General features: G+C 33.2%; 1 protein-coding gene across 4 annotated transcripts; it reads left to right on the forward strand.

Annotated features, from left to right (window-relative positions):
- On the forward strand, positions 1-7,874 carry LOC129889348 (protein tesmin/TSO1-like CXC 4). 4 transcript variants are annotated; one of them, XM_055964614.1, is made up of 12 exons: positions 3-381; positions 2,136-2,290; positions 2,402-2,966; positions 3,053-3,208; positions 3,994-4,662; positions 4,747-4,817; positions 4,889-5,075; positions 5,157-5,255; positions 5,344-5,410; positions 6,350-6,512; positions 6,646-7,372; positions 7,465-7,874. In XM_055964614.1, the coding sequence occupies exons 1-11, from the start codon at positions 304-306 to the stop codon at positions 7,355-7,357; spliced, it is 2,922 nt and encodes a 973-aa protein (XP_055820589.1). In that variant the 5' UTR covers positions 3-303; the 3' UTR covers positions 7,358-7,372; positions 7,465-7,874. The 4 variants fall into 4 exon arrangements, with proteins under 4 accessions (XP_055820591.1, XP_055820589.1, XP_055820590.1 ...); XM_055964615.1 differs by having other exon boundaries at positions 7,474-7,874; XM_055964616.1 differs by having other exon boundaries at positions 1-381; positions 6,649-7,874.
- The last annotated feature ends 6,672 nt before the right edge of the window (positions 7,875-14,546 follow it).

Genomic DNA, 14,546 nt, shown 5'->3' on the forward strand with positions numbered 1-14,546 from the left:
TTGTAGTTGTTTTTTCTTGAAAGTGGTAAAGAAGGCCGAATTTGGCGTTGGGCTTTAACATAGCAGCCTGCAATATTGTTTGTTTTCACCCTAAAAATGGCTTTCCCGCCCAAGCCACCCTTTACTATTTTCTTGCCATATTTTCCGTAAAAATCTCTCACAGATTGTTTATCATTATCATTCATATATGCACATAATCGTTACTTTCCAAAGAGTTTTCAGGAGATCAAAGTGGAAGAGAAATGCAGAAAGAGTATAATTACTACTGCTGTTACTTGAGAACTAGGGTTACACTAGTTCAAAATGGACTCCCCTGAACCTTCATCAAAATCCACTACCACCATCAACCCTAGTTTGTCTTCAGACCCTGTACCTGCCCAAGTAAACATCACACCCTTTCAGGATATATGCATTTTACATTTTCTGTCAATTTTGATTTGATTTAACGGGTGGTTATTTTGATCTTTAGTCTGATTTTGTTTTTTTGTTTTCTGATTAATTGGTGTAGCAGGTCTTTGTTAAGGTGCAATTGGGTTGAGTTTTTTTTTCCTGAAATTTTGTTGGCATTTTTAGGATTTGGTTTTAAGTTAGAGATTTAAGTGCAAGTTATTTTCAAGTGGGTTTAGGTATTCTGATCAAATTTGTTGAATTAATGTCTGAGCTGTAGGCCTTTTTTCTTCTTCTGAATTTTGTTGGATTGGTGTTTGGTTTTGGTTTTGGTTTACTTTCATGTGGGTTGAAGCCTTTTGCCTGAGTTGTTGTATTTTGAGGTTTGGGGTTTAGGAATTTTTTTCTAAATTTTCCCATCATTAGAATCAACCATTTAAGACACATACCTCTAAGTACAACAATATTGGATAGAAAAATATACCAAACCAAAATTCAAACCAATGGAAAACACAGCGTACAAAACCTCAAATTTATGAAATCCTAGTGAGCAAGATAATCCAAAAAAGGGAGAATGGTCTTTGATCCAAACTCAACAATCAATCAAATCCAATAGTGACAACGTAAACTCTATCATATACAATCTTTGATTCCTCCTACAAGACCTAGAACTCAAATATTCAACCCCACCCAAAGAAAATAGATAACCTCAATCCCAAACACTAACCACTTGAAAACACTTAGCATCCCACATCAACTTAACAAAATCTCATTAAACCAAATTATCGGAAACTAAATGAGTTACCTAAAAAAAATTTGATTCATTGCGGTATCTGGGGTTTGATTACTGCTTTCCTTTGAAGGTGATGATCTAACCTTTTGGGTTTATTGAAAAATTAAATGACAAGCTATAATATGGTAGCAGGATTTGTTTTAGACACAGTTTGTCGATGGGGTAAAACTGCGGAAGGAACATGTGTGTATCTGTTCTTTTACATGTGTTTCTGCTTTAAGAAGTTAAGCTGGAAATTGTAGTGTGATGTTATGTTTGGTCCCTGTGTTCTATTATTGAAAATGAATAGATATTTTCGATTCAGTTTTGATCTTGCTGGCTATTCACGTTTCCTATTTCTGCTTCAGGCAATGGTTTGATATTACTCCTTGTTTCAATTTGTTTGTCTTGGTTACTATTTGGATAGTTAAAGAATATTTTCCTTGACCATAACTTTTTCGGATACTTTCCAAATATATTGAATTGTTAACTATTGTGACGTATAGTACTTTTTAGATAGTTTCTAAATATGTAAATTGTTTGTCTTGGTTACTATTTGGATAGTTAAAGAATATTTTCCTTGACCATAACCTTTTCGGATACTTTCCAAATATATTGAATTGTTAACTATTGTGACGTATAGTACTTTTTAGATAGTTTCTAAATATGTAAATTTTATTTGAAAAAAGATTGAAGATTCACCGAACATTAGTTAGTTTGACCTTCGTACTCCGAATCAAGCCAAACAAACTGAAAGAGAGTGAGCAGTGTATTATTGGATATTTTTACATACCCTTGTCACAACCACTCAAATTTGCTTTAATTTAATTTGCAATTTGTTTGAAGCTCTGTATTGAACCCTAAATTGTTGTCAACTTGAATCACTTCCTAGATTAAGGGTGTATGATGGTTGCTCTAAGGAATCAGTTGTTTCCTCATTCAATGTATTTCTCTTACTTTTTTATTTTGGTCTCAGGATTCTCCTGTCTTCAATTATATTAGCAACCTCTCTCCCATACAGCCTGTCAAGGGCGCTCCAGTTGTGCAAGATTTTTCAGGGCTGAATTCTCCTCCTCTTTTGCTTACCTCACCTCGAATTAATACACACAGTCGATCAAGCCTTTTGAGAAGGTGTTATAAAATTGTCTTTAAGAGTCTTCGTACTTATAATGTTGATAAAAATATGCTATTTATTCCCATCTGGCAAAAACTAACTATTTCAGAACCTTAAACATATCTCAGGAGCCAGTTCCCTAAATTACCCAGTGAAGTGTTTTCTGGGAAGAATGAGGATTATAACAATGCTATCACAGATTCAGATGGCACTGGAGTATCTGTTTCTCCATTGAGAAGTGGACTAAGCCCTTTTGTTCAGAAAATTTCTGATAATAGCATCTCTGTGCATGAGCAAAGTGGGAGTCCCATAAGATGTGTGGATGAATTCTTAGTTGATGTTTCAAACTCAGAGTCTGGTAATCCTTCAAATTCAAATAATACCAGCCCAAAAGTAGCTGATACTATTCCTCAATCTCCTAATAGTGCAGAAGATTCAAAGGTATCTGTAGTTAACATTGCAAGTAAAGATGAAAAAAAAGACGAAATTCGAGAAGATGCAGCCCCTGTTGTTGTAGAGCAAGCTGAGGACGACAATAAGGGAAAATCCCCATCCAATCTGAAAGATATTGGAGTTTACAGTACCAATACTGATTCCGATCTGCCATCTCCCGGTTTGTGCACAAAGATTGTTCCCGGCTTGGCTGCTCATAGTTCGTTGCATTATCATTATGGTGACCGACACATGGCTCAGGTAAAAACCATTTCCTTCTATTTGATTTTGGTACGAACTCATGTTCTATGAACTATCAATGTCATTTGAATTTTTCTGAATTGCAGCTTTCAAGGGCTGACCACACTATGTTGGACGAGGCTTCTAATATACCGATCAAATCTCTGGAGACTGCACATGATTGCAGAGATGATGGTGCTAAGATCAGCACAATGTCATTTGCACCAGATGAAAGCATTGTGCAGCATGATTCTCAAACCAAGGTATGAGATGTTCATATCTTGATGCTATAGCCCAAAATTGAACCAACATTGGTAATTATGCAAATTTAGTGAGATATAGGATAATGAGTGATATACTTCTTGCAACTCGCAATGTTCTTATGTCCTTTCAACATGCTTGCTTAACGTTTTTAATGGTCATTGGCCCATAACGAAATCCTCGGTGCATAACTTGTCTTTTAAAGTTATGTTCAGTTTATTTGAGCTTTGCAATTTAGTATATTTTACTACAACTCACTTCAACATCAATAAGCTTATTATCATTGTTTCAGAAGATGAATTAAGACATGCCTTTATACTAATGAATTGAAGTTTAAAATCATGAAGAAGTTAATGTATATTTTTGATAATCGAGAAATCCCTCACGAGTTAGCTTGCCCAACTTCAGTTGATCCACATGTTAAATTTGAGAGGGTATGGCCCCACTGTTTTCCTTGCTCCCACGTAAATACTAAGCTTCAGTTAGCGGCAAGATTTGAACTCGTGACTTGCACCCTACCCACTGAACCAAATACCTAGTGGCTCGGTACTCTACTTGAATGCCCTTCCATTTAAATGAAGTAAAGCTTCAGCTCGTAACACCCTTGCCCTCTAACTCGAAACCTGATCTAGGATGGAGGAAACATTTACTTTTTTCCCACAGAAAATCACTGTTGCTTTTGGAAAAAGTAGAATAAGGAACTTAACAATCTTGATTATACTATTGCATTTTATTATGATAAATGAACACCATATAGTTCTGGCCTAAATGGTTACAAAAAATGTAGGCTGGTCAACATCAAAGCGGAATAAGTAGGCGTTGTCTCCAATTTGAAGATGCTCAACAGAAGAAAGTACCAGCTAGCTCAAGTTCACATAATGCTTCAGGTATTGTGAGCTGTTCAATACAACCAGTCAGTCCTGCTGTCATAGAGGTTGTAGATCCAGTTTCATCAAATCGATCATCAACTCCAATCAATAGGCCATTGACCCAACTGGTATCTTCCTCTGTTAATACTGAATGCCTTAATGTGAAAGTCTCCAAGCCATCTGGTATTGGCTTGCACTTAAATAGTATAGTTAATGGTATGGAAGCTGGTTCTGGTGCAACTGTAAGCGTGAAATCAACTGAGAAGGGTAACTTGAATATACGGGGGAAGAAGTTGACATCCATGATGAGCTGTCACCCTTCTAAGAACTTGAAGAATTGCTTGATATCTTCGAATTTGGTTGGGAGCAACTTGACAAGTGATGACAATGACGGTAAACATGAAAGTTATGGGTCAAATGCAGAAAGTGTTGCAGCTTCTTTGTCTCTTATTAGTGCAAAACCTTTAAATGAGACTGTGCTCTTGAAGCCAACAGAGCATACTCCAAATAGCAAAAGGAAGTTTAACTCTGAACACACCGACAGCACTGTGGATTACAATCAGTCGAGCCCCCAAAAGAAAAGGCAAGTGTTTTTGTTATCTCTTGAAACTGGATAGCTTAATTTGTCTGCATACTTCTTACAGAATTGCATGTTTGTGCAATTCAGGAAGAAAACCTCAGATGGAAATGATGATGATGGGTGCAAACGCTGCAATTGTAAGAAGACTAAGTGCTTGAAACTGTAAGTTTGAAATATTTGCGTCACTGATCTTCAACATATTACATATCTACTGAATTTTTGTTTATATTCAGTTATTGTGATTGCTTTGCTGCTGGGGTATATTGTGTGGACTCTTGCACTTGCCAAGGTTGCTTCAACAGACCTGAATATGAAGACACCGTTCTTGATGTGCGGCAGCAAATCCAGTCTCGGAATCCCCTGGCATTTGCTCCAAAAATTGTGCAGCATTCCTCTAGTTCCCCTGCAAACATTCTTGGGGTATTCAACTCTTCTGAGAGTTTCTATTATTTAGGAAGCTCAATCTCCTGATAATTGACATAGCGACTTGCAATATTACAGGAGGGTGGAGCAAGTTTTACGCCTTCCTCTGCAAGGCACAAAAGAGGATGCAACTGCAAGAAGTCAATGTGTTTGAAAAAGTACTGTGAGTGCTATCAGGTACACTTATCTCGGATACAATGCATTGTAAATACTCTCTGATTTTTCTCAATTATCTGAGTAAAGTCCTTTCCTCCTGTCTTAATAGTCTAATGTCGGATGTTCCGGTGGATGCCGCTGTGAAGGATGTAAAAATGTCTATGGTTCGAAGGAAGGTATTAGCAATTTCCTGTCAACTTTGGAGCTACAATGTCTTTTTTGCTATAAAAGAGCAGCCGTGTTTCCCATTAAGTACATGAAATGACTTTGTATGTATTCGAGTATTTCCAATTCACCTCTACAAGGAGAGATCGTACCTTTTCAATCTACTCAAACTAAACAAGAGAATTTTTATCCTATGTTAAGTTGTGTGACTATCTCATCTAAACGTTTAAGTTGTTAGAGTGAACACAACTATATTTTCTTAATTCAGCACGCCATCTCACGTGCTGTCCTGAATCATTTTCATGGGTCAAGCTTGTGGAAATTCTCTTTGATAACAGTTGGTGGTGAGACCGTGAGATTTGAACAAGGACCTCTACCTACTTTGATATACCATGTTGAAGTTGCGACCATCTCATCTAAAATCTTAAGCTTAGGCGCTATTATTTTCTGAATTATGTCTTCAACTCTCTACATTTCCCTTTCTATTGTTTCTGGCTATGTATATACGTACTGAACCATTATCCTGTCTTAGAGCTTTCCTTGTAGAAAAAAATGCTTGCTTTCATACAATCTAATTAGTTATAGCCATTCATGTACTATTTGTTCTATATTCCTTTATGCTCAAGGTTGAGGGGGCTACCTTGATGCGCTCCTATAGAATTCTTTGGGAATTTTCTTTTCTTTTCAACCCAAAATGAGTAGTTAAGCATTCAAAAGTGTTGGGCTAACATTTTCCTTGTTCAGACTAAAAAGAGAAAACAAATTCTTATACTTCTGAAACATAGTGTTTGTACCTCAACATCCTCCATGGTGACAATGTGCCATATCACTGTGATATGATCAAGGATTAGCTCATGGGCTGCCTTATATTTTCTTTCCTTGACCATTATGCTGTGCATTTTTTTTCTGTTCTCTAATGTTTTTTTTTTTTTTTTTCCTTTCGTGTTTAGAATACGGTAAAGATTTGGTGAATAAACACTGCATCACTGAAAGATTGGAGAGGTCAGTTGAGGAAGAGGTAGAGATGGTGACAGCTACAAGTGGGTTATTGCAAAGTGATCCAATAAATCAATGCAACTTAACTCCCTTGACACCTTCATTCCAGTGCTCAAAGTAAGATTCTTGTGACTTCTGTTGTTCCAGCAGTTTCTATCATGAGTACTTCATATGGTTTTCTCATTTCTACTTCTGAAAAACTGATTCTCTTATTTTCCCTCTTACTATTGATACCCCTATGCAACTCTAGCAGTGGGAATGCATCACAATCTTGGTTCACTTCTGGAAGATACCTTTCTTCACCTGAATCTGGCCAAGTTAATACAGCAGCATATGGACTGTCCCCAGGATCTCCTAGAAGTTCTAAAAATCATGGCATACATCAGGAAACTACTGCTGATATTCTGGATCTTGTTACCTTCGATCAGGAGTTTAATTATGGCAATGCAAAGTTAGCAAATGAAATTTCACCAGGGTTTCATGTGACTGGCAACATGGATGATCTTTTGGCGCTGCCAAAGTCCCAGGATTGGGCAAGTAATTCAGGTGGTCAACTGATTCCTCAAACTGTCCATTTCCAGTCCACGCATCCGCTATGCTGGCGTGACTCACCTACGGCCCATATGACCCAGTTTGACGGGAGTGGAATGAACACTCTGGAATTACTAGACTCTGATAAGAAGCCATATGTGATGGAAGATGACACACCGGAAATACTAAAGGACTCTTCTATACGACAAATTGGTGTTAAAGTAAGCTCCCCGAATAAGAAGCGTGTTTCTCCACCTTATCGTCATTTGAATGAGATTAGTTCTAGTTCATCTGGAGGAGGCTTAAAAACTGGCCGGAAATTCATATTGCGAGCTGTTCCTTCTTCCCCACCACTTACCCCATGTATTCAATCCAAAGATGTTGCTTCTCTTAGTACCAATAATTCTCAAAAGGACAGCAGCAGCAAATAACTAGCATTACAAAAGGTGAGAAATGTTGCTTTTCTCTATCACTTTAGCACAATACAAAGCCTTTTAGCTAATGAGCTTTGTTAGTTATTTCTATTTCTCACTTGAAGGCTTCACAGAGAACTAGGTTTGTGTGGTAAAAAGAAGGAAAGACGGTTATTAAGATATGAACATCCTTGCATGAATAATGTGATCTCAGTGGAAAAGCATGCTGCAGCTGGGTTTCACTGTCCACACAGTGAAGATGGGAGGGAAATCCTTTGCCTTCATATGACAACTCTTTAAATCTCCTTGAAAATCCTATATATTTTAGTTAAACTGAACATAATTCTAGTTTTTTCGCTGCTGCTTATCCTGTAGAAGATTTCTTCTTGCATTACTTTGTACTACATTTTAGATTCTTTAAATTGGCTTATTTGCTGCCAAGTACAATAATTGCTATTACTTGTCTCATGTTGTAGTTGATGGCAGAAGTAGCATTTTATACTTCATATGACAAAAAGAATGTTTACAAAGCCAAGTCCCTTGTTTCCAAAAGTCTCCAATGGTTGCTAGTTACTTAATAAAATGCTCTTCCCCTATTTTATTTGACAAACTTTTTATTGTGGAGATCTTTTAAATTGTTTTACAACCATCCATGTTTTTTTGTATTACTTTTACATTTAAAAAAATAAATTCAAGAATTAAAATTTTGGTCAGCTAAATATAATTTGAGATTTTGATACAATGATTCTTTAGTGAACTAATGGGTTGTTTGATTGCTGGTTGGAGTTTTGATACAATGTTAAAAAAGCATTATGTCATTTCTCTGGGGTCAGTAAAAAATAAACAAAGCATAATAGCCACCAAGGTCTTGTTTTTATCTAATAGGAGTAACTGTTATCATACAAGTAATAAAAGAACATACTAAACTAAAGTTGAAAACTTAGAGCTCGTTATGATTAGTTGAATTTAAGTAGTTTTTGAGCATCTAGAAAAATATTTTCCAAGTATTGCAATTGAATTTTTAAATAAGATGTTACAGGTATGGAATGAAATGTTAAAATAGAAAAGAAAATAAGCACATTGATATGTTTGGAAAAAAAAAAGTGCTGCTCTTTTTCTATTATAAAATGATTAAGATGCAATATTTTAATTGGTGATAAGCTATTTGTCAATGTTTAACGTAATCGACAACAATATTGAGAATTACAAAGAGACATAAAAAAGCCTTTGAAATGCATTTTGAATTTGAATAATGATCATATAGACATATACGATCGACATAAAATTAGAAGAAGAAAAAAACCAATTTACTTCCCTCAAACAATTCAAAATAATATAAACTATGAGTGCATAATGGAAGGTCAAAAATGTCTTTAAACTATTTGAAATGAATTAAAATGCTCTTCATTTATAGTTTGATTCAATAATACCTTTGCAGTTAATACTTTGGTCCAATAATGCCCTTATTATAACTTAATGGGCTAAAATTGTCTCTTTTCCATATATATATACACATTCTTTTTTCGAATAATATTTTTTTATTAGCAAATGTTTATCCTACTTCAATTCGAATTTTTTTTTGAAAATTAAAATATTTCTCATTTTATTATAATTTTTTTTTATTGTTATCTAAATAAAAATTAATGTTGAGTTTACTATGATCTTATATATGACATATATTATCCGTTAAAAGGGTATATGAAATTATTTTATTTTAACTGATTAAGATTAAGAAGAAGATGTGCTTAAAAAGAATAGAAATAATATATTTTTTATTAGGAACAAGATATGTTTTTTAAAAAAAAGAAATAATCTATTTTTTTTGGAAAAAAATATTTTGACCCATTTAGTAACAATTGAGATATTTATGAACCAAACTATCAATGGCAAAAAGTGCATTTTTGGGTCAAAATATTAACAAGAAAAGCATTTTTGAACCAAACTATAAACGAAAGATATTTTTATTCATTTCACATAATGTACATTATGTTACTATTTTTTTTTTCAGAATTAAACAATATAGCACCACTATGGAAACATTATCCTGTAATTTTTATTTGTGGCTCACGTAATAAAGTCAGTTTTATAAATATTAAACTGTTAAATTTATTGGATGTTATGAAGAAGTAAATTTGTATTGTGATTTTTTTTTCCTTACGTGATGGAGAGTGATTAAAAGAAGTTGTAACTCCCCATACAATTTATTATGGGTCTCTTCTCTCTCTCTCTGCCTTTAAAAAAAGAGTAGTGTACTCCATCTAGAGATGAGCATGGTATGGTATATAACGAATTATCATACCATATCGAAATTTTTGATACCGTAATTTTAGTAATATAGTATTTGATATGACATATGATATACATTTTAATTTTTTTTTGGTATTCAGTATGATATTTGATATTTAGAAATAACATACCGAAATAACGAATACCATATCGAATTATATAGTTACATAAATAACATATATATAGTATTAAAATACTAACAAATATGCAACCTAGTATGTATTAGTATAAACTAAATGTTTGGAAGTTAAAATCTTGACTACTCTATTTTGATTAAAATGTATTTTAAATATAATTGATTAACAAAAGGAGTTGTTTGTACCTTCTTTTGAATATATGTTTCTACATGTGCAATGTTTTATTATGATACAACTGACACCATTTTTTGAATCGTCGAAGTCATAATACTGTATTATATGGGTATATATTAGTCGAAGTTAACAAACTATGGTTACCGATTTACCATACTGCTAAATATCGAAATTGAACTTCAAATACCAAACTATACCGAATTAAATTGGTATGATGATGGTATAATAGTTTTAAAAATTGAATACCGAAATTTCAAATATTAGTACCATATCGTCCCATGCCCACCCCTAACTCCATCATTCTATTCATTAAGAAGCCGGAAAAGGAAAAATAGAGAAAAAAGAGTAAATAAAAATAAGAGTAAAGAACAACTAAGAAAGAACATTTTCGCTCTTAAGTCAAGAAATAACATGACGGATTCAAGTATGTTTTCTTGACTGAGTTGTTGTAGTTTATGTTATGTAAAAATTATGTAATTCTACAAGTTGAATAACTGATAGGATTCATTAGTAGATTATTTATATTTTCATAATCATGTGAAATCCTAACATGTGCTATCAAGAGCCAGATTGAGGAATTAATAATTTTTCATAAAAGTAATATTTTTTTTAATTAGAATGATGACGACTTCGGAAATATGGGTCTTGGCAAGTTGTTCTCGTTTCTTTCGTTTTATTACTTATGATACTTTTGGGTGAACAGTCAACATGTGATTGTTAGAATTATGCATGAACTACATGTCTCTGTTTTCATGAATGTACTGTATTATTTGGAGTCTATTGTGATTGTACTTGATGGACTCATAATGCAATTTAAATACTTTTTAATTGGTCTACTACATTTCTAAAAGGGATTATACAAATAATATGTAGTGACTAAAAAAAATATTAATGAAAATTACCATTTTGTATATTTCTTGGAATTAAATATATGAGATTTGTTAATCGCCAAAGCGGTCAAATCTTTATGAATACATAATTTCAAAATAATGATTAAACTTAAATTTAATTACTCAATAGTTTTGATTCTTATAACCGATATAACTCTTATGGGTAAATTGAAGTTTTTTGGTTATAAGACATTTATGGATCACCCAAAGGTTGATTGTTTGTTTTTATAACCATTCAACATTAAAGAGATAATTTAGATGCATCGTTAGTTTTATTTATTTATTCAAAGATAATGAATATTGTTAATTGATGCATTTAAGTTTATCGAATTATGTTAAATTTATTTTTAAGTATTATTATGTCTAAAGTTATATGTTGATGTTTTACCCAAAGAAGGACATCAATATACATTTAAGAATATATAAATCATTTTTTTTTGAATCTGATAGTATGTTTAAATTCATAACTCAAAACATTAACAGAAGAGCATGTTTTATGTGCAACTTTTGCTCTGCTGTCGTACTCTGCCTCTGTTACGATCTTTAATGGTCTTAACTTCTCAAATTGGTGCGAACATATCAAATTCCATCTCGGAGTTTTAGATTTTGATGTAGCACATTACACTGAAAAGCCAACTGCTAGTCTGCTATTACTGAAATTAGCAGTGCTGAAGAAAGATCCCATTATAAGCACTGAGACAGGTCTAACACATTAGGCCTAATGTTCATGCGAATGAATATTGCGAGCAACATTAAGAATACTCTTCCTAAAATTGAGAATGTCAAAGAATTTTTGAAACTTGTGGAAGAATCCTAAGTCTCTTGCTGGGACACTAATGGATACTTTGACCACTATGAAATTTGATGGTTCACGTACCATGCATGAGCATGTCATTGAAATGATAAATATAGCAGTAAAACTTAAGTCTTTGAAAATGAAAGTGGAGCAAAATTTCCTTGTACAACTTATCATTAACTCATTACCGTCCTTTTCAAATGAATTACAACACCATGAAATACAAATGAAATGTGTAAGAATTGCACGAAATGCTAGTTCAAGAGAAAATAAGACTGAAGAATCAAGGAACCCACTCCATCAACTTTGTAAGTCATCAAGGAGCTGAAAAGAAGCATGTTAAGGAAAAATAGAGGCAACATAATGTTAATGAGTCCTCATCACAAGTACGTAAGAAGGAATATAAGGATGATAAGTGTCGTTTCTGTAGAAAATTTGGACACTTTCAGAAAGATTGCCTGAAACATAAGGCATGGTTCTAGAAGAAAGATAAGCCTTGTGCTTTTACATATCTCGAATCAAATTTAACTGAAGTTCCTTATAATACTTGGTGGATTGAATCTGATTGTACTGTTCATATTTCTAATACGATGCAAGAATTCCTTACAACACAGATCGTAAATCAAAATGAAAGATGTGTGTATATGGAGAATAGAGTGAAAGCTCCAATTGAAGCTATCGGGACTTATCGTTTGATCCTTGATACTGGACGTCACTTAAATTTGTTTGAAATTTGTTATGTACCTTCTCTTTCGAGAAATTTAGTTTCTTTGTCTAAGTTGAATAAGACTGGACACTTTTTTAATTTTGATAATGAATGTTTCAGTTTGTTTAAGAAAAATCGTCTCATTGGTACTGGTACTCTTTGTGATAGCTTATATAAATTAAATCTTGATAATTTATTTGCCGGAACACTTTTAACTTTGCATCATAATTTTAAAACTAAATGGAGTTTGGTGAATGAACAGTATGCATACTTGTGGCATAAACATTTAGGTCACATATCCAAAGAAAGACTGAAAAGATTAGTTAAGAATGAAATTCTTCTAGATTTGAATTTTACAGATCTTAACATTTGTGTGGATTTTATTAAAGGAAAACAAACAAAACACACAAAGAAAGGAGCCACAAAAAGCACACAACTTCTTGAAATTATACATACTGATATATGTGATCTTTTTGATACCGCATCTTTCAGTAAGGAAAAATACTTTATCACTTTTACTGATGATTTTTCACGTTATGAATATGTTTATTTGTTGCATGAAAAATCTTGAAATGCTTTAGAAGTATTTATTAATGAGGTAGAAAGACAACTAGATAGAAAGGAGAAAATAATCAGGTCAGATAGAGGTGGTGAGTATTATGAAAAATCTGATAAAATTGGACATTACACTGATACATTTGCTAAATTTCTTGAAAAGCGTGGTATATATGCTCAATACACAATGCCAGACACACCATAACAAAATTGTGTGGTAGAAAGGTGTAATCGTACATTAATGGATATGGTTAGGAGTATGTTGAGTAATTCATCTTTACCTCTTTCGCTGTGGATGTATGCTTTAAGGACTATCGTTTACTTACTAAATAGGGTTCCTAGTAAAGAAGTTTCAAAGACACCTTTTGAACTGTGGACTAGTAGAAAATCTAGTTTAAGACACCTACATGTTTGAAGTTTTTCGACAGAACTTAGAGTTTATAACGCACAAAAAAGAAACTTGATTCAAGAATAATCAGTGATTTCTTCATTGGTTATCCAAAAAAATCAAAGGGGTATAGATTTTATTGTCCAAATTATAGTACAAGAATAGTTGCAATGAAAAATGCTAGGTTCATTGAGATTGGTGAAGTTAGTGGGAGTGAAGAACCACGCAATGTGAAAATTAAAGAAGTTAGGGTACATATTCCTCTACTCTCCACTTCTTCTAAAATTGTTGTTCCTGAAGTTATTGTAGAAACTAACAATCAACAAGAACAACAAATTAATGCTCCTGTTAATCACAATGAAGTCATAATTAATGAACCTATTGTAAATGAACCACAAGAAATAACATTACAAAAATCTCAAAGACAAAAGAGACCTGCTATTTCTGATAATTATTTGATATAGCTGCAAGATTCAGAAATTGATTTGGAAATTGATAATAATCTAGTTTTATTTTCACAAGTCATTGAAAGAAAGAATTCTAATAAATGGATAGAAGCTATGAAAGATGAGTTGAAATCTATGGAACAAAATGAAGTTAGGGACCTTGTTGAATTACCTGAAGGTTGCAAAAGAGTAGGGTGTAAATGGGTCTTTAAGACCAAACGATATTCAACTGGCAACATCGAACGTGATAAAGCTAATCTTGTTGCCAAAGGCTTCACTCAAAAAGATGGCATCGACTCTAAGGAGACATTTTCACCTGTCTCTAGAAAAGATTCACTCAAAATTATAATGGCTCTAGCAGCTCATTATGACTTAGAGCAACATCAAATGGATGTGAAAAAAATCTTTCTAAATGAAAATTTAGAGGAAGAAGGATATATGAATCGACCTGAGGGATTTTCTATTAAAGAAAAGGAATACATGGTGTGTAAACTTAAGAAGTCAATATACGGACTTAAACAAGCTTTCCAACAATGGTATCTTAAATTTAATAAAATTATTATCATCTTTGAATTTAAGGAAAATACCGTCGATCGGTGTATATATCTAAAGGTCAGTGAGAGTAAGTTTATTATGTTAGTATTGTATGTTGATGAAATCTTGCTTGCTATTAAAGATCTTGATTTGTTGTACGATATCAAAAAATATCTTTCTAACAATTTTGAAATGAAAGATATGGACAAGGCATCCTATGTGATTGAAATAGAAATATTTCGAGATAGATCTCAAGGATTGTTGGGGTTGTCTCAAAAAGCCTATATTAATAAAG

Source organism: Solanum dulcamara, chromosome 5 (assembly GCF_947179165.1).
Source record: "Solanum dulcamara chromosome 5, daSolDulc1.2, whole genome shotgun sequence".
Taxonomy (NCBI): Eukaryota; Viridiplantae; Streptophyta; class Magnoliopsida; order Solanales; family Solanaceae; genus Solanum; species Solanum dulcamara.